Source organism: Thermothelomyces thermophilus, chromosome 2 (assembly GCF_000226095.1).
Source record: "Thermothelomyces thermophilus ATCC 42464 chromosome 2, complete sequence".
In the NCBI taxonomy this organism is placed as follows: Eukaryota; Fungi; Ascomycota; class Sordariomycetes; order Sordariales; family Chaetomiaceae; genus Thermothelomyces; species Thermothelomyces thermophilus.
In genome coordinates, this window is record NC_016473.1 from 5,354,729 (window position 1) to 5,374,786 (window position 20,058).

General features: G+C 55.1%; 6 protein-coding genes across 6 annotated transcripts; 5 read left to right on the forward strand and 1 right to left on the reverse strand.

Annotated features, from left to right (window-relative positions):
* Positions 1–238: 238 nt before the first annotated feature.
* Positions 239–1,093, forward strand: MYCTH_2117728 (uncharacterized protein; the record flags this gene model as incomplete). The annotated part of the gene is made up of 2 exons (XM_003662376.1): positions 239–352; positions 422–1,093. 2 exons carry the CDS (start codon positions 239–241, stop codon positions 1,091–1,093), a joined length of 786 nt encoding a protein of 261 aa, XP_003662424.1.
* Positions 1,094–1,112: 19 nt separating this feature from the next.
* On the reverse strand, positions 1,113–4,355 carry MYCTH_114678 (uncharacterized protein). Its single transcript, XM_003662377.1, has 3 exons — positions 3,588–4,355; positions 3,202–3,520; positions 1,113–2,635 (listed from the first exon to the last, which is right to left on the reverse strand). The coding sequence occupies exons 1-3, from the start codon at positions 4,184–4,186 to the stop codon at positions 1,187–1,189; spliced, it is 2,367 nt and encodes a 788-aa protein (XP_003662425.1). The 5' UTR covers positions 4,187–4,355; the 3' UTR covers positions 1,113–1,186.
* Positions 4,356–4,944: 589 nt separating this feature from the next.
* Positions 4,945–6,739, forward strand: MYCTH_2303031 (uncharacterized protein). The gene has a single exon (XM_003662378.1). The coding sequence runs from the start codon at positions 5,084–5,086 to the stop codon at positions 6,584–6,586; it is 1,503 nt and encodes a 500-aa protein (XP_003662426.1). The 5' UTR covers positions 4,945–5,083; the 3' UTR covers positions 6,587–6,739.
* Positions 6,740–7,626: 887 nt separating this feature from the next.
* On the forward strand, positions 7,627–9,086 carry MYCTH_2303033 (uncharacterized protein). Its single transcript, XM_003662379.1, has one exon. It carries the CDS (start codon positions 7,892–7,894, stop codon positions 8,687–8,689), a length of 798 nt encoding a protein of 265 aa, XP_003662427.1. The 5' UTR covers positions 7,627–7,891; the 3' UTR covers positions 8,690–9,086.
* A 1,650-nt stretch (positions 9,087–10,736) lies between these two features.
* On the forward strand, positions 10,737–11,551 carry MYCTH_2303034 (uncharacterized protein). The gene has a single exon (XM_003662380.1). The coding sequence runs from the start codon at positions 10,827–10,829 to the stop codon at positions 11,424–11,426; it is 600 nt and encodes a 199-aa protein (XP_003662428.1). The 5' UTR covers positions 10,737–10,826; the 3' UTR covers positions 11,427–11,551.
* Positions 11,552–12,133: 582 nt separating this feature from the next.
* On the forward strand, positions 12,134–14,133 carry MYCTH_2303035 (uncharacterized protein). Its single transcript, XM_003662381.1, has 2 exons — positions 12,134–12,382; positions 12,524–14,133. The coding sequence occupies exons 1-2, from the start codon at positions 12,303–12,305 to the stop codon at positions 13,965–13,967; spliced, it is 1,524 nt and encodes a 507-aa protein (XP_003662429.1). The 5' UTR covers positions 12,134–12,302; the 3' UTR covers positions 13,968–14,133.
* Positions 14,134–20,058: the final 5,925 nt, after the last annotated feature.

Genomic DNA, 20,058 nt, shown 5'->3' on the forward strand with positions numbered 1-20,058 from the left:
TGCGTCAGCGGAGTGCTGTGGCTGGGGCCCACCAGGGGACTGCGGACCCCACGTGATACCCCGCAGAGCAACCAAGCACAACTTCATCATGGCACAAGTGGGTCTGCAAGCCAGCGAAACACATTGATCAAGGTACAGCCAACAAACGTTGGAATCGGAGAGTCATGGTGTGAAGGCCCTCCCGAGAAACAGTTATTCCACGCCGCAAGAATCTGCGTCAGAAGTCCCAGCCCACACGATGGCGGCCAACCTCGTTAGAAGGACCACCAAAATCCTGGTCCTGAACCCTAACTCATCCACAAGAATGACACATGGCTTGGAACAGGGTCTCAGACACATGGAGTTATCCCAAGTATGCACCCGGGTATCTCTCGAGTAGGGCGGCAGGTGCCGTTCTCGTTGGCCCGGCTAACGCCTTTAGTCCACCGAGGTTCATACGTATACGGCGCCAGGAGAGAGCCCAGAAAGTATTAATGACGGCGAGGATGTTCAGACGAGCTGCCGGGTCGTAAGCAAGGACTTGGAAGCAACAGGACTGCTGCGCCAATACGACGCAGTGCTAGTGGCCTGCTTCAGCGTCCATCCGCTGGTAGGCGTACTGGCCGAGAAGGAGGGCGAGTTTGACAGGCTGTCCGTGATGGGCATTTTCGAGGCCAGCATCATTACGTGCTTGTCGCTCTTGCGCCCGAATAAGAAATGGGGGATCGTGACAACGGGGAAGTTTTGGGAGAGTCACTTGACCCAAGGGGTGAGCCAGTTCTTGGGGACGCAATCCCAGGATCTCAGCACCAAGTTCGCCGGAGTGGAAACTACAGGGCTAAATGCGGGTGACTTTCACGGAGGCGTAGACCCGAAAATGGTCAAGGAGAAACTGGGTGAGGCGACGGCGCGGCTCCTGTCCAAGGGGGACGTGGAGTGTGTTGTTATGGGTTGCGCTGGCATGGCTGGTTTGGAAGAGATCATCCGATCCGTGGCTCTAGAACAGTACGGCTCAAGGTACGCCCGGGAACTCCTGGTCATTGACGGCGTGAGGGCTGGAGTCGGCTTGCTGGAGCAAATGGTTCGAAACAAGCGGGCTTTTCAGAAGTCATAGGCATTGAAACCCTAGCAGATGAGCATGCCGGTTTCTGGAACCTGGCCTATTTTTTGGCTTATAAACCAGAACAAACCATACGCCTCACCAACGTCAGTCAGTACGTCTTGCCCGCCCCCATACCTCATCCACATCCCGCTTCCCCCTGGTCTCAGGCACATGTCTCGTGACAAACATGGCCCACAGAAGAGCAAAGCCCGCGAAAATGAAGTACACCCACCCCGCACCGCCCAGAGCATCGTTTAGAGCCTGGTTGACAATGGGGAACAGATAGGCGACGAGGAAGGTCGCAATGTAGCTCGCTCCCAGCGCCCACGACTGGGTCGCACCCACGGCCTCCGGCCCGACGAGTTCCGAGGCCATGATGAAAGGCACGGGACCGAGACCAAGGGCGAAAAAAGCCACAAACAGCAGAACGGCGACCGCCGACAGGATCTTCAACCCAAACCTGATCGAGAGGGCGAGCGCGAGGGAGCTCGAGCCCTGGCCGATGATGGACGCGAGGAGGCAGGTTTTGCGGCCGAGGCGGTCCGGAAGCGGAGACGCGGCGATGGTTGTGCCGAGATTGATGACCGATATGATGATGGTCAGGATCGCCGAACTCATGGGAAGAAGGTCGTTGAGCAGCGACACCGAATACATGATGATGGAGTTGATGCCGCAGAGCTGCTGCGCAAACATGATGCCCACCACAGCAGTGATAGCCGGCCGATACAGCGGGTCACGGACAACCTGCACGAAGCCCAAGTGTGCCTTCGAGGCTCGCGAGCCAGAAGATGATGGAGGAGATAGTAGGCCGGCACCGCGCTCGGTCGCCTCGGTGTCTTCCCCCGCCAACAGCCGCTCCCGTTCTCCGGGCGGTTTCCCGTCGCCGGCCCCCCAGGCCTCCACTTCCTCGTCGATATTGCTGTTCTTACCTCGAATTCGCTGGAGAGCGCGACGCGCACGGGCGATGTCTCCCTTGACGTTCGCCGTCCAGGACGGGCTTTCCGGGACGATCAGTAGGCCGAGGGTCTGGGCCACGGCAACGATGACGCCGGTGCCGAAGATCCACCGCCACGAGCTGTCGTGGCTCAAGAAATAGCCCAGGGTCTGGGTGAAGAGAATTCCAACGTTGATGCTGATCTGCGTGAAAGCGCCAAAGAAGCCACGCTTTGAGGGCGGGGCCACCTCGCTAATGTACAGCGGCACGATCACGGTGCTTGCGCCGGCTCCAATACCGGTAAGAAAACGAGCGATGATCATGACGGCAACCGACGCGGCAAACGTCTCGACGGCGGATCCGGCAAGATAGCAGACAGCCGTGGCCTGCATGGAGAGGCGGCGGCCGCGGCGGGAGGTAAACGGGCCGGCGGCCAGAGCGCCAACCAATCCGCCGACAGTAAACATGGCCGAAATGGCGGCAAACGACGCCGCGGTCATGGGAATACAGTCTGTCGCTGTGCTGGAATTCTCGCTGGACCCGAAGGATAGCACTTTCTCTTTCCAGGACACTGACTTTTTCTGGCAAGTGAGGACATCTTGAGGCGCGTTCAATTCGGCCTGGGGTCAGACATGACGTTAGAAGGCCGCCTTGATCTGGGCGAAGTCTTCCAAATTGAGAGATAGAGGGACCCGTCTCACCAGGTGATAGCCGAACTGGAGCGGGCCCAGTGTAGCCACTGCTACGAGCACTACCAGATAGGGAGTGACATCTCCTATGGCGGAAGGCATTGTGAACGGAACTCGATTGCTTGTTGTTGCTAGTGCTAAGTCGCTAATTGACAAACATTATCAAATTAGGGTTATTGTTGATGGAGGCGATCCTGGAATCAACGCGCGCGCAGACCGAATGGAGGAGAGCTTGAACGGAGAACACAAAAAAGCACCAAGCTCCGGGTTGTTGGCGGTCCCGTCGCTGCGGGACAGCTGTTCTAGGCTGGACCAGCAAATGACGCGGCGCAGCTGCATGCTGACAGCATCTCGTGGGGAAGCTCCGATATTCCTTGTTTAGTGCATATCCTCGCTAACTATCCAATGCTTCGTTATCATCATTTAAACTGATTCGGTTGCTTCATTCCGCTTTAAAAAGTGTCCTGTTTGTAACCCCCCGCAAGCGCTTTCTTGACCGCAACTTCGAGGGTGTCCAATTCCTCTAGCTGGGGCGAAAGCACGCTGTTGTCGTTCTGGGCGTATAGGGTGCCTCCCTCGGCCCAGATCCGTCGCAGCGTGACAAGCGTCGCCCGGGGTTCGCCTTCATCCCACAACTTGGCCTCGAATGCCCGGACATCGTCGAGTGATGTCTTGATCACCTCCCATTTCGAGCCGCTTTGCCGTTCATACTCGGCCAAAACCTCATTGGGTGTTACCACGAAGCTTTGCACCTTGAGCGCTTTGCCGAAGGACACCTCCGGGGACTTGAGCGTTGCGACCACGAACTTGCCGACGCTGTGGGTTTTGGTTTGGTCAGAGTCGAGTTGCTGGTCAACGCAAGGGCCAACTTGGAAAGACTTACTCGCGCATTGTGCAAAATCCAACCTTTCCGTTGCCATCCCCAATCACATATGCCCGCTTCTGCTCGGGAAGGAATCCGCCGGCTGCCTCGAGACCGGAACCGGCGTTCACCCACATGTCGAAGTACGGACCCGTCACCACGTATGTGACCTTGACCCGCTTCAGGTTCTCGCGGATGTACTTGCGAACCTGCAACTTGAGCTGGTGAGGGCGTTCGTTTGGACTCTTATCATTGTGCTCGATGTCGGTGCCAAACTCCGAGGGCAGAAACCACTTGACGCTCTCCGAGTCCTCGGCCAGCTTCAAGAGGTTGATCTGGTGCTGAAGGCCGCCTCTTCCCACGGCCGAAATGACCGTGTCCACGCCGGTGTAAGCTGCCTTGACATCGCTTTCGGACGTGAGGTCACCGACAATGACCGAGAGACCTTCCGACTTCCACTTGTCCAGCTGCGCGGCCTTCTCTTTCGCGCTATTCGGTGATGTAAAAAGCACCAGCTGTTGGAAGGCGGGCTTGGCGTGGAGCAGGGCCGACGTGATGTACCGCCCAATGGTGCCCGTGCCGCCAAAGATGAGAATCTTGGATGCTGCGAATGACGACATCTGAACTTGAAGACCGAATACTCTAACAAGATAGAGGCAAAGAAAGGTTGGCGTTGCGTAGCGAAAAGAGCAAAGTCTAGGTGCAATTGCTTCGAAGTTGTCCAATTCAGACTCACAACGTGCAGAAGAGTTCTGAGAGGAATGAAAGAGGTCTTACAAAAAAGAAGGGCTGGGTGATCACGACAAAGTAACGATTGAAGACCTCATCTGATTGCGAAGGGCGCACCATTAAACATGCCCCTCATTCGGACCCCGCCTGCTTCCAGAGCTGCGCATATCATCGGTTGCTGTTTCGGGTCGCGAGTCTCATGTACTTTGCGCTCACACTTCTGCCCGATCACACTAACACGAGATCTTTGGAACCCAAATCGAGGCTTCAGACGCCCTTTTATGGCGTATATACCCCAAATCATAGTCTTCTTTACTTGTTGGGCACTGCTACATTTGGGATTAGGTGACATTGACCTTCAGATTGACGAAGGTATCTGCGGGCCCACAGTTGCGGAAAGTTCGCTCCAGAGGTTACAAGGTGTGGAACAAGGCTCCCAGAATGCCAACCAAAAGGGCCCCAAATGTGGTAGCTCGATACATAAGAAATCTGCGCTCGCAATCCAATCAGCAACAAACTCCCAACAGCATTTGAACTGTTGTGCTTCGTTGCTTGAGAAGCTCCCTTACCTACCATGACCTACGAAGTGTACACACAAGTTGGGTTGTCGCGAGTCCACACTGCTTATCGATTTCATGCTTCCCATTGGCCAATGTAAGCTTTCCGGCAGGCAACCCAACAATTTTTTTGCGAAGAGCTCGTGGATTCCAGTCTTGGAAACTACAAACCGACAGCCCAGCCCGATAGCCCACGATTCTTACCATCAGTGAGCGGCTCTTCCTCCCAATATGTCTGCAAACGCGGGCGAAAGCTCGCACGATGCGGTAACAGAAAGCAGTCAGAAACACGAGAAGAAGCACAAGAAAGCCAAGTCGGACCACAAGAAGAAGAGGGCGCGGGAGGACGACGATGCTGCCGTAGTAGAAGAGACGCCGAGAAAGTCAAAAAAGACCAAGGGCACGGATGCCGAGGAACGGGCAGAGCAACCCGCAAGCCTCGAGTTAGGCTCCGATGAGCTGACAAAGAAGAAGAAGAAGAAGCAGAAGGCACAGGAGGAGGACGAAGAACGACAAAATGGACCAACGGTGTCAGAAGAGCCGAAGAAGCACCGCAAAACGTCCGGCAAACATGTAAAGGACGCTGAACAGCCCGAGCCTGAGGCGATGGAGGTTGACACCCCGGAAACGGCGCCGGTGGAGGAGGAGCGCAAGTCGGACAAGAAGCGCAAGCAAAAGAAGTCCAAAAAGCATAAATCTGAAGAGGCTGAAGAGATGCCGAAGAAGGATTTGGACGAGGCAGATGGAGAAGGAAAAGAAAAGAAGAAGCGCAAGAGCAAACAGAGCTCTACCACGAATGCAACAACCCTCCAGGAGGCGACTTCAGGATCGGCTGCTGAAATGCCAGCGGATGCCGACTTCCCCTTTTTCACACAGACGATCTCGCTCTACGTTCCATTCTTTCCCGTCGGATTCGACAAGCCTCTGACCAACGTGGCCGCCCAACACCTCGACCCGCTCTTGAACCACTATTCACCGCTCCTGCGTGGTGTACTCCTCGGCTACTCCAACCTCAATCTGTCGGACAGACCGGCTAAGGCGAGCTTAACTCACCCGCCAACCGACGAAACCCCGGCCTTGCTGCACTCGATTGACGAGTATGCCGTCGGATTCGGCTGGCTGACATTCGACGCCCAATTGTTCGTCCCGTCTCGTGGCAAGTGGATGGAGGGAGTTGTGCAACTCCAGAGCGAGGGGCATATCGGCGTGGTCTGCTGGAATAAGTTCAATGCCAGCATTGAGGCTAAGCGTTTGCCGAAAGGCTGGAAGTGGGTTGACTTGGCCAAGGGCGGCGTCAAGTCCAACGCGTCTCCCGCACCCGACCAGGAGGGCGAGCCGGAGGACCAGTCAGACATTCTTGATGGCGAGGAGTTGCAAGTTGTGGAGCAGATCCATACCACAGGTTATTGGGTCGACCAGAAAGGAAAGAAGGTCAGTGGCAAGTTGCGGTTCCGTATCAAGAACTTCGATGTCGGTCTAGCGGGCGACTACGGGTATCTCAGCATCGAGGGCACTTGTCTGGACGACGAGGCCGAACGGACTCTTGCTGCTCAGGAACGCGAGGCAGAGCGGGCCCGCCGGGCAAAGCAAAATCCCGGTGGCCTTCTCCGGCCGCTTTCACGGAGGGTACCCGAGTTCAGCATGACCAAGTTCGGGAGGGAGGACGAGGAAGAGGACGGCGGGCAACGGACCGTCCTGTACAAGGGCAGCCGCCCTGGCACGCCCGATGACTAGGTGTTGTCTGGGCTCACACGTCAGCTCTCTTCCCCACCCTCTTCCGCGCGCAGTTCGACGCGGAGCCCAGGGTTTTGTTGATTTGCTTTGGCGTCAAACGGCTTCGGAGTTTGGGAGGAGGTCTGCATCGAAGCATGAATATTGAAGCGACCACCGACGAATACAGTGATCGATACCCGCTTCAGTGTTGATCAGTTCTGTTTGCCCCATGCAATACCCCCGAGCGAGTCCATGACAAGCCGCTCGAGGGGAGAGGAATAATGTGGCCGCGTCCTAGACCAAAAGAAAAACGATGCTGAATTGTTAATGCTGACACGCTCGAAGCAACTCCCACCCGGTGACGCCGCCGACGTCTTCGGCCTGTCTCGCCATCCCAGTCAAATTGAACGGCTATGCAGCGCATCCATCTTTCCGTTGGCGTTGCTAGTTGGGAGGCAAGCCTACCGTACAGTGCCACTATGTCCCATCGCTTAGAATCTCTCCTGCCACCCGCTCCTCATCCTCAACCTGATGGTCCTTGGCTATGGGTAAGAAAGGAAGCGGACAATTGCGAACTCTTTGCCCAGGCGACTTGTGCATGACAGCCCGGGCCGCAAACAGAATCCCCCGCCTCTACCTCGCGAGGCACGGCCAGCATCACGGGATCCTTGCGACGTTGTTGAGGGTTGGAGCGCGCCCGTTCCGCAGCACTGTGAGGCTTGTCAACTATTCGACTGTCTGGCCATTTCCAGCGGACCTGACCAACAGCTGACCAACCATCATGAACAGTTTGCCCGTCATGGGAACCTTCGCCGTGTCGATCTAATGCGCCAAAGCGGGCGCCGAAGTTGAACTGCGCAAATGCAAACACATCCAGCACAAATCTGCGCCGCAGTGGCGAAGCGGTCGCCCATGAATCAACCATGGCGGCCTTATGCTGGCATTCATGCACTTCGGACTGCTGGGCCGCAAAAGGCGGCCGGGGGCAAAGGTTGCGAACTGGACGCCCTCAACGCTTCCCGAGCCCGCCACTGACCCATCACCTACCTGCAAGTCGCGATGCAGCCGCGCATCAACAACTCTGGTACTCAGAGCGTCGGAGAGACCTGCAACCTATCGAAATAGTATGAAGAGCCGAAGAGGATAAATAATCCTGCCGGCGCCGTTTCTTCGTTTCGGCCTTTGTCTCCCCAACCCACAGCAACAGCCTGTTCCTCGGCTTTTGCTAGACAACCTACCTCGACACAGCCAGCTGCACCGTCCGCGCTGCTACACCAGCACCCAGCTCTCCACGCCGCACAGCCAACTCTTTTCAATTACCTCATGATGGAAACTGTCCGCACAATGCTTGGGTGTGTAGCCCGCCGCCGGGCGAGGCACCAAGGATACACGGAGTTCATGGACGACGAGAAGACGGCGCCGCTGTACTCAGATGAAGATGACGTTGTGCCATACCCATCCCACGAGGCCATGAGCTACTACTACCCCGACGATGGAGCCGCGACGCCGGCCACCACGTCCTACGACAATTACTCGGACAACGACGAGAAGGGTGGCTATCACCGGCAGGAGGACACGCGCACGGTGGAGGAGGTGGCCCGAGAGGTGGCGCAGCTACTGTTTGGGGCCGAGTGGAACGACGACGCGCTTCAGACACGCATCTCGGACACGGTGGGCGACCGGCCCTGGAATCGCAAGATGGTGGAGTGCTGCCTGGACGCGGTCATCGAGTACATCGAGCGGGGCCGGGTCGGCATGGGCGGCGCCATGTGCGCAGCGCTTGACAAGGCGACCGACACGGCCGACGAGGAGTTCGCCTTCCCGAGGCGGCACCCGGAGTCGCTCGACGGCTTCATCGCCATCGTCTCGGCTGGTGTGCTCGCCGAGCTGCAGGGCGCCTGGGTGCTCGAGCTGCTCGGCTTCGGCGAGGTGCAGGGCAAGCAGGAGCTCAAGGACGGCACGGGCGAGATTGCCATGCTGACGTCGGACAAGATCGTTCCCTCGCCCGTCCCCAAGTCCAACTCGTTTGCTGCGTGGTGGACTAAGGCCTATGACGCCTACATTCCCGCCGGATCAATCTATGCTTTCCTAAAGAGGATGGACATGATCGAGCCGGGGGCCTGAACTCCTGGGCAAGTTCGGAATGGAGCAACCGACATTTTCCTCATGCTCACTTAGGTCGAGTCACTTCTGCTCTCATCCGAGATCCTGGAGTTGGCGGATTCATTGGTTCGGTGGTCGGGTCTTTTCGTGGCGTTCGAGGGAACTTCTCGTTGAATGGGCAAATGATGCGCCGCATGAACAACAGCGAGGCACCCCACCAGCGATCAGATTGATATCACAGACGTGAGCGGAGATGCTGGCGCTTGCATTAGTTTCCCTCCATGGGAGAAGTTGGAGGGATTGACTAGATCGTACCACAGTAAAGTAAGATAAGGAGGGCGGCTGGCTGATAACTAGGCAGCGAGATTACCAACTCTAGTCATATAAATTTTCCGTGTTCTTCTCTCTTGGCCCTCAAGTACACTACTCTTCGGTCAGCCACACTACTGGCTCCGTGATGACTGATGCAACCAAAGCGCCCCGAATCAGTGTTGGGGTGTGACGAGTTGAGTCTCGAGAATCTTGAACACCTTCCTCGCCCTTCAACGAGATCCTTACCTCTTTGACGCCCCCATGCGTCATCAGCCCAATGCCAAGTGGGTCCCTTCTGGAAGGGATCACGATCCCCTCCCTCATCTGCGCCCGATTAGGCATTGATACTTCGGACATTGGAACTGTTACATTGTATTGTTGCAACAATTTTATCATTTGAGAATCACAATCAAAAGTCTGAAGTACTACTTGTCAACTGTCTGTGCGAACCCGATGGAGGCAGAATCTCACCATACATTACGGAGTACTTGTAGGAAATCATCAGGGCACTGTAGGTCACTTGTATGTACATACATACAGAGAGGAATACACTAGTGTATATCGAGTTGGCAGTGCTTTACTACAAGAACTCCGTGCCCCGTAACTACTCCGCAGTTCACACTTCGTGTTCATCAAATGATGTTCATAGTCCCGAAATGCTGAAGACCCCACTCGTGGCGGTCTAGCCCATGTTCGATGCCTTGGCGGTCGTGACCGGACCGTTACATCCTCGACTCCGTAGCAGCTCGGCTAGGCGTTCATTGGAGGCGACGAAGACATGGCGCAGTTTTGCAGATGAGGCAGAGTGGACTCCGTACGGAGGGGAGAGTGAAGCGCAGCGCCCTGTAACCTCGCCCCCGGAGCCCAGATTTCCAAGGATAACCCCTTACGGCGAAAGGAAAATAACGGGAGGGGCAGGCCCCACTACGAATTACCGGCGGCAAATGAGCCTTTGTCTTTCTCGAAAGGTGCGAAGTACCTCATATCAGCGCGCTCCCCGTTCCGGCAGGTTGTGCTGCCAGTTGAGATGATGATACCCGACGCCGATATTGTGCGAGCTGGGGGTTTCGCTTCGTCTGAGCGGTTTTTCTACCGGAATCATATTCCAAGTTTCTTTTCCTGCTCTGCGATCACTTAGTACCAGCCACAGGAACAACAGAAAAGATCAGCGTCTTCTCAATGTTTAACTATTCATCAATCCCCGGCATATCGAGACCGAACTTCCAGCGGCCCGGACTCCATCTCGGATCCCGTCTCCACCAAAGCCTGCCTATCACCCTACCAACACCTTCTATCGAAAGACGAGTGACGACAGCTTGACGATCGCGGAGCTCCTCGACCGCCCATCGAAACGCGAGCCGCAGCAGTTCGTTCTTTTTGGCAGAAAGGGCGCCCTAATAATTTAGAAACGGGCTCGGTCCACCACGGAACGAACTCGACTCGGTTTCCGTCGTCCCGAACTCCTTCTCTACCTTATCTTCAACGACTCGTGCCACCCGACACCGAGTGCGCAGAGCAAACATTCAACAACTGGCAACAAACACCCCCTGAACTGCCAGCTCCAAAGATCACTCTTTCTCGAGAGTTCGACCACTCGACACACAATCCCTCCATATCTCTTCCCGACAGGCCTGTGATAAGTCCTCGGTCGAACCAGTTCGCCCATAGGTCGCCGATTTCAGGCAGCTACTCATTCCTCCTTCTACATCACCTATCCGCTCTCCAATGGTTCGACTCTCAGCGCTCTCAAGTCCAACGAAACAGATCTTGGGAAGCCTCTACTACAGCCTGCGACCAGGAACGTGAACTCGATCGCTAGGGAGAGCTGGTCAGCCTAATAATAACAATGGACAACCTCCTGGAGCCCCCAACCACCTCGGTGCGCCCTTACCACCCGCACCACTGCCACGACCTGGCGCTACAAAAGTACCTTCTCCTCCACGAGCAACACGAGTCGCTGCGGCAGCACCTCGACGAGCTGCGGCCGACAGTAGCAAGCCAGAACTCGATCTGCACGCCCGTCTCGCCGAGCCCGGCCGTGTCTCCGACAACGCGCAGGTCCATATCCCGCTCGCCTGACGACAGATCAGCGAACGACTCGTCCCCCCAACACGCTTTCTCGCTACCCGTCCAGAGGAGTGGCTCATGCCCCGACAGCAACAGCATCTTCCGCCACTACCACCACCACCACCCCCCAAACCATAACATCAACCACAACAGTAGCAGCAACAATGATGCTGCGCTATCCCCAGCCGAGCTGCTCGCGGTCGAGGAGGCCAAGCTGTGTGGCGTCAACGAGGGCATGAAGCGCGCGCTCACCGAGCTGCTCAACTGCGAGGCGGTGCGTGGCGACCATGCGTTCCGCATGTGGGTCCAATGCCGGCTCATGGACACGGAGCGGGAGCTGCGGAGCGGCAGGCGCCGGCGGAGCGCCCCCGGGTCGTAGTGCATACAAATGGTATGTATAAACCTGTGCATGTGCCTGTGTACATGCAATGATGGACGGCCCGGACCTACACGCTGGGAGAGCGAGAGTATCCAAACATTACTGTTTTTTTGTGAGTGGAAGACTCAATTGTTTCAGTTCGAAACAGGCGCACAGAAACGCATCAATAGGTTTCACCATTGTTTTCTTCCCCTATTTATCAGATACCATCTTATGGGTCTTGTAATTCACTTTTGGAAAGTTCTATCCATCATTTTTCGGAGTTTGGGACTTCTTCCGTCTGTCTGTCTCGCCAGGTCTTGGCAACGGCATACAAACACGGCATCGTTTCTGGAAAACGGGTTTTGGGGGCGAATTGAGCGTGAAATAGCATTTGGCATGGAAAACGCAGCTGGAGGCGTGATCTTAAGCTTCCATTGGTTGGAGGTACATAAACCGTACTCCGCATCATTTGCAATATTAAAGCCACAACAGGAAAAAAAAAAGAAATACTGAGCTGAGAATTGCCTCCGGGACAAAGTGCGCGAAGTACGGAGTAGTCTGCAAATACGGAAGTGTTTACTCCCTGATAATTGGAGCTGAACTTGAGCATGGCAAGGGGCACATACCTTGCGTGTAGAGGTACAGATTACCTTACGTGTATGTACGGATTACTTACGTGTAACAAACATTTCAGCGACGCTAGTACAACCCTAATCCTTATATAGATTGTACTCGCCTCTTGACAGGCAACTCGATCGCAGTTGCAGGTCTTGGCTCTTCCCAGGCTCGATCATCACCATCTTTCTTTCCTTCGCCACTAAGAACCTCACAAGCGGTGAACACTCTAGTCGTCGGTACATTCCTATTTCCCTGTGAAGGGTCAGTTCCGGCGAAATGTCTGTTCTATTAGAAACCAGCGTGGGCGATATCGTGATCGACTTGCTCGTCGATTACGCGCCCAAAATGTGCGAAAAGTAAGTAAGCTCGTCACTGCCGCTCTTCCTTTTTTTTTTTTTTTTTTTTTTTTTTTTTTTTTTTTTTTTTTTTTTTTTTTTCAGCTTGTAACTCTCTACCGTGCTCGGTTCGCAGTTGTCGCTGACGATTCCTACGTTTAGTTTCCTCAAGCTCTGCAAGGTCAAATACTACAACTTCTCCCCGATACACTCGATCCAGAAGTCGTTCTCCTTCCAGACTGGCGACCCTCTCGGACCCATGGCTCCTCAATCTGATGGCGGCACTTCAATATGGGGTCTCCTCTCAGGCGATCCGGCCGATCGGACCTTCACCGCACTCTTTCACCCTAAACTCAAACACCTCGAGCGAGGCACAGTCAGCATGGCGACAGTACCCCACCCCTCCGACCCGGATCAACGCGTGGCGGCTTCACAATTCATCGTGACACTGGGAGACAACACAGATTACTTGGACGGCAAGGCGGCCATCTTTGGCAAGGTTGTCGAGGGGTTTGACGTGTTAGAAAAGATCAACGACGCCATCGTCGACGACCGCGGACACCCCCTCGTCGACATACGCATCAAGCACACCGTGATCCTCGACGATCCCTACCCAGATCCGGCAGGTCTGCGGGAGCCTAGCAGCTCGCCCCCTCCAACCAAGGAACAATTAGCTACCGTGCGCATCGCCGAGGATGAGGAGCTCCTTGACGAAGAAGCCAACGAGGAAGCAGCCGCCGAGGCGGAGAGGAGGAGGAAGGAACGCGAAGCGGCTGCGCAGGCCCTCACTCTTGAGATGATGGGAGATCTGCCCTTTGCCGAGGTCAAGCCCCCGGAGAACGTGCTCTTTGTGTGCAAGCTGAACCCGATCACGACCGACGAGGACCTGGAGCTTATCTTTAGCCGTTTTGGCAAGATCCTCAGCTGCGAAGTGATTCGGGACGCGAAGACCGGCGATAGCCTGCAGTACGCCTTCATCGAATTTGAAGACCGGAAGAGCTGCGAGGAGGCCTATTCCAAGATGGACCAAGTCCTGATTGACGACCGCCGGATTCACGTCGACTTTAGCCAGAGTGTGAGCCGTCTGAGCCAAGCATGGCGGAACGAGACCAATGCGAAACGCAGAAAGGCAGCCGCGAGGAGAGGTGGCGGCGGCTGGGGTGGTATCAAGGAGTTGGAGAAGCGGCGACAGTACCGTAACGAAGATGTGGAGTCGGATGACGACAGGGGTTACAAGATGGTCCACGGAGTGGAAGATTTTCATGGGCGGCACGGAAAAGGCGATGATTCATCTAGAGGCGCGCGGAGAGGCCGTGGATCCGATCAAGATGATGGACAAAACCGGCGAAATGCGCGCTCGCCGGACACTCACGGGGAGAGGTACAAGCCCAGTTACGATAACAGGAGACGTGACCCGAAACGGCGCAGCCTAAGTCCCCGGGGGGGCCGCTACCGGGATGACCGACATGATCGACGGGAAGATGTTGGAGGAAGCCGGGACGACAGGGAATGGCCCCGCCGAGATCGTAGGGATCACGATCGAGATCGACGGGATGGGAAAGACAGGGATAGGTACCACGGGGGCGACTATTATAGACGCAGGTGAGCAACCCTTACCTCGCAAGCTGTCCGCTCGGTGCGACGGACAGTTTGCTTCGCAGCATAATGTAGGTCACGCAAACGGATGTGCATGCGCATGGTTTTCGGTTAGTTTCCCTCATTACCCCATGCCGCAGCTTGATTTGGCCCAAGAAGTCGCTCACAGTCTCCCATGATAGTCTCAAAGACTTCTTCTAGTTGATTATGTCTGGATCGGGCTTAGGGGGAGACAGAACGTCTTTTGGTTCTCCCTTTCGCACTGGACTTCGACATTGGACAACGTTGACAGCACTCTCAACGGTCCAACGGGCTGGTGCGACTGCCTATACAGGACTCGCGTTCAAGCCGGCGATCGGAAGCAAACGCGCGAAGAAGAGTGCGTGGTCCGTTGAGTGTCGTTTTCGTGTCGAAGATCCGCCCTGGTCCGCACGGTCAGAAGAGAGGGGCCAAATACTGTCTCATGAACTGCATCTCCGGGCGAGTTACGCCCGAATGCGGTGCTCCGCAACGAGCCCAGCCCCTTGAACGGTTACCCCCCGCGTAAAGCCTTATACGAGGTCAATCTATGTTTGTGGCGGGCTGAAGCGGTGGCCTGGACTAGACAGGCTTACTTTTTTACGGCCTTCAAACGGAAGGCCGTCGACGGCTCCCCAACCAAGCCTCAACCCCTAACGTTGTGTTACCAACACAGGGGTGAGAACATCCTCTCTCCCCCACCCAAAAAGCCCTAGCCTCCCACGCTGTGCCACCACGAGGAGCGAGAGCCCGAAACCCCTTCATTACGTTATTGGCTGTACCATATGGCCCATGTGCTTCAAACGCAGGTTCGGGCCGCATGGTTTTTCCATCTTTCGTCGCCGGCGCACTGGAAGACCATGAAGGCGACGGAACAAGAGTTTCTATGCATGTCCCCCCTCTGCGGCAGTTGCCGTCATTTGATACCTCGTGAGGCCTCGCGGATTTTGTTCTGTTCTGGCCCCTCACGTCTCACTCGCATGAAGCGCTTTTACCCACGCACTACCATTTCACGATCTTTCCTGGGCTGGGTTCGGGATGCTTGACCTCTTTCCATCGGCATGTCATAAGCCTGTAATATATATATATATCACCTAGCTCCCTCATCGCTATATTTTGTGGTTGCCCGTTGGCGCCCTTCGCTTCTGCAGCCAGCTTTGTGTACAGTACGGAGATCGGCCAGGGCCCGGAAGCCCCTATTAACACATGGCGGCCCCCGGAAGACGGAATTGATAAATACCTATGCTCTCTGTATTAATGCTACCTAAGGTTTGGGGTGTGCGAGAACTCGCTACCACCGGTAATCAGTGTCTATGGATTACAAACAGTCTGCTGCCGGTCTCCTTGCGCACTCCACTCTCGTGGCTACCAAGCCATATCATTGCCTTTTTTTTTTTCCATCAGTCGTCTGCGTCACACACGGTGCAGCCAGGTGTTTCAAGGTCGCCCCCGGATGCCCGCGTCATTCTCCCATGCCTGTCCCGATTCCTGGATCTAGGATTCCCAACGGACCGGAAAGCTACTAGCATCCAAGGTGCTCGCCAAATGCTGTCAACTGTTAACGAGCAGACATAGAACTGGCACCGGCATGTACAGCTTAGGGAAAATATGGCGCCCCCATGCTCTTCTAATCCTGACCTGGTATCTTAATAGGTCGTAATATCTCGCCAGCGCCGGACTTTGGTAGCCATGTATCTCGAATTCCACTCCTCAGCCACTGAAAAGCCTGGTCCACCACTGTGGTGAGCTCATCCTGTGAAGTCAGCAGGCGTACGCAATGAGTCCGGTTTGCTTGCTTGTCGCCGGGGTCGCCGGGTGCTCGTGTCATGCTGGCTTCCCGCAGCAGCAGGCGGGCTCAAGCTGGTTGCTTTGCGAATCCCCCCCTGATCCTGGCTCGCCCGTCCCTTATATCCGTCAAGGATGTCAAGATGGCGGCGCGCTGGCCTGGGAGTCCGGTGGAACTCACTTACTATGCGGCAGCCTCAGGGACAGTCTGTCTCTGCGTGTCCCCTGAACACGGCGTGGGAGCTGCAGATAGCAGTGTGATTGGTGTGAGAAGCAACCTGACGGATCCGTCCTGGCTGCGGCAGGCAACATTTCAGAGTCCCTGGTCGGCAAACTGCAGGTTCTTTAGTGGTAACCAACCAAGCCTTGACAGCACGCAATGTTGCCAGTCGGCTATCCCCTTGCTTCTCCGCATCTTCTCGCAACCGTACCGTATTGTAAGGGAGGGGATGTGTTGCGTGTCTTGCAGATGGAGGGGGGCTGAACAGGATGGTGAATTCCGGGATCCAATCCCAGGGGCTTTCTCCCCGCCTTTGCCTACTAGTATGCTGCCTGCCATGTGCCCTTGTCGTCGTGCCCGCCTGCTATCTCGTCGGATCCATTGGGGGAGGCTTCGGCCCTCTCCGAGTGACAAAGTCTTGTGGCACGTCGGCTCCGATAGATGGCCGAGATTTGGGAGACAGGCGCCACGAAGATGCTGTTACAGATTGTCTCGCTGCCCATCGCACCAGTCTGACGATACTCGTGCAGATCGACGGGCACGAGATCTGGAAGACCTCCTCGGGCCCTAATTCCTTCCACCCTTCGAATTGGTTTATTTATTATTGTTAATTATTTCCCCATCATTTGTTGCTAGTGTTGTTAACCATCATTCCGGCAAATGAGCAGAGCTGTCTCCCATATAATCGCCGGTCTCAACCGAAACGGCCCCTCGGCAGACTTTAGTCTCGAGAGCTCGACATTGGGTCCGTGTTCGCTCGGGACAGAAACTGTAGAAGTACCGGTCCGAGACTAGGATGCTTGGTCGGCAACCAAGGCTAAAACGTAAGCACGGGATACTACGTATACACACACATACGTCCATATGTATGTACATATATGATTACAGTAATTCCGTGGTTTCGGGGCCCTCTCGACCCAACCACGAGATATCCTGCAGCATGCAGATAAGGGGCCTGCAGATGGCGTTTGCTAAGACTCATGGTCTATTCAATAAGGGAGCCCCGTTTGCAGCACAGGAAGCCCTGTCGAGCGCCCGAGTCGTCAGCCAAACGGGATGGTACAGCCCACGAGGAGGCGAGAGTGAGGCACTGGCCCCCGAAGTGGCCATCAATCTCTTGCGAACTGCGGTAATGGACTGCTTAATTACCCCAAAAGAACAGAACATTGAGCTCGCTGACGGCTGCTCTATTCCATGCGCGTGATGAACTCAAATGTATGAAATTATCATGCTCATCATTGCCAAACAAGAAGAAGGCTCTTGAGAGACCAGGGAGCAACGGAATCAGAGGCCCCTATTTGCCCGCACCGGGGGTCCTTTGCGAGCGTATCACAGTTCTCTTCCCTCTTTCTTAGGATTCCTGCGGCGTCTGCACGTATGGCGCGGCCAGCATGATGACGATCATGTCAAGTCTGTCATGCATGTGGGAAGCATGGGTGTCTCGCCCTTTCAGGGGTCATCCGCCGGAGGACAGATTCAAGTATTGATGATTGAAAGAGCTACCACAACATCACGGTTTTAAAAGTACATATTACATAGATAGATACTTGACTTGCATGTTCTGGACACCAGGCCACGGGTGCAGCATGCTCGTGGAACCCCAGCCGTGAATCAAAGACTACCTACGTAAGAAGTAATATGTAGTACTACACCAATCAGGACGCATAGAACCCTCCATATCTTGCAGGAAGGGTTCGGGATAACTAGCCTTCAAGCTCCTACGCAAGGTCTCATCGTTTTCTTTCGGCCACTCCACTCGGGCGCGAGTCGACAGACGGCACATTGATGACGCTGGGGGCATCTCGGGAGACCAGCCATCATCAAAGGCCGTTGCCATTTCTCATTGCGACGACTAGCCCGCTTTGTTACCTTTTTCGTAACTGGAGAGCGTCCGTTTTCCTGACGTCATTCTAGCTTGTTGGTTCCTCACGTCAAACAGTCCCACGGCACAACGCCCAGTATGCATCGTTGCCGTTGTCATACATTGCTTGGACACAACTCGGTAACACGGGAGCCATGGTTGTTGTGCGATCGCCCGGTCCAACGATGTGGTCCACATCCGCTGCCCGCGCCCAAAAGGTTCCAAGGTAGAGTAGAGTCATTTGTGAATCACCTGCTCTTCTTATCTTGGACCTTGCTGCTGATACTACACAGTGGTGATCATCCTCGTGTTCAAACGGCCGCATGTGTGGGAGCTGGTGACGGCGTCAAGTCGGGAAGATTAAACAGCCACCGCGGACGAATTCCACAGCTCACCCGGTCAATGATAATTAGCTTGCATCGTGTCCCCTATCTGTGTTTTGTTTGGTGGTTAAATAGCACTGAGCACACTGTTTTCGTGAAAGCTCTTTCGCTATTTGATGCCGTGGAACTAATAACTCCTGTAATATTCTTCTCCATTGACTCCTTTTTTTTGTGCTTCGAGAGAACAAGCCAAAATGGTCTGGAAGACACTGCGATGTCTTGATATTCCGGCGCCCTTTGCGAATATTATATATACAGCCTTCTGGAGGGCGGGTGTGGCTTTTAAGCACGTATTCATGTTTGTGGTGGTTGTACAGCACAGCAAGCACTGCGAGGCAAACGACGAGCCCGAGGGAAGGGCCCTCTTCCCGTTTGTCCTACGTCCTTCTACTTCTCTTTGAATGGGCATGGCAAATCCTGGGCTCCTCTTGACCGCCGCGGATTGGGCTCTGGTCATTCTTGTCCCAAAATAATTAACCCAATCTCAGGGTATGAGCATCGCCTCGATAGAGGGTTGTTCAGTCTCAGCCGCTGGAATAATTCAAGTCTGCCCCTATTATCCAGTATTTTGAGGCAACCTGCGGTGCCCCTGCCCCGTAGCCCGCAGCCATCCTCCATGGTCTCCGGATGCAGATTTCCGACTGACCTCCATCGGAGACAGCCGTCCATCCACAGAGCGCATGGGAATAGATTGGACTGAGTATGGGGATCCTTGTAGCCATGCCTGACAATCAGTCAACAAAATTAACAGTCGGGACCGCTGCGTATGTAATTTTGTGTGTAACCAGCCAGTCAGTACATAGAGACGCCCTTTCAGGGGTGGGTTGGAGAGCGACGGGAGGAGCAGCTTTTTATTTTCGAGCATGTCCAGCAAACAGACCGGCCAAATGCAGCCAATGCTAACAAGAGCAGGACGACAGGAAACCAACGGACTGTATAATAACACCATAACACTATGTAGGTCCCCCCCAAACTCCGCCTCGACGTCTGTTTTCCGAACTCTCAAAATCAAAAGCCAACCTTGTTCCGATCTTGGGGAACCGGTAACAAGAACCGCAAATCCCGTCCTCACGCGATACCAGCACACCCAGTCTGGAGCTTCATGACAAATCCACTGCCCCGTTTGTCATCTAGATCCTCTGTCGAGGGATGCAACTTGGACACCTAAGCTTGTAGCGGCAGATGATTAGCAACCGTTTGGCACCCACTCATCCGCGCGCATTTTCACTCCGGCATTAATTAGCCATAGGCATGAGACATCCCGACATCCCGAAGAAAGCGTCATCAGTTCGGCGAGCAGAGAAGCGCAGGCCACGCTCTCACTGCCGTCCTGGTTTAACCCTGTCTCGCTCTTCCCCGGGACTCAAGAGGTATGTCCCACCCCTTTCTGTAACCGTGTTGATGGTATCAAACGCGCGCCATCTCGTCCTCGCGGCCCTGGTACGCTGTATTGCACTCTTCTCGGCCTAGTATCGCGGGCCCGCAGGAGGAGGTTGGCGGTCCCATGCGGAGGGGGTTTGGGCGGGCGAGGAGGTGCCAGAGGTGTCAGATGGTGCCGGACCGGTTTGTTTAGTACATGTCACTCATGTGCTCGATCAGGTCCTCCTGGAGCTAGTACGAAACACAGTGACACCTTGAAAACGCCCTCTATCCCCTGTTACTCCCCCCATACCCGACCCTCTCACCGTCCAAGAGAACTCGGCCGCCTCGAGCTTTGCGCCTTCACGAAATCGGGAGCGACAGCACTTGTCTCGTCTCTCTAACAACCTGCACCGTCCGCTGCCCTTGCAGCTTCAAAACCTAATAGTAATAGACGCCGGGTCATCATCGTCTT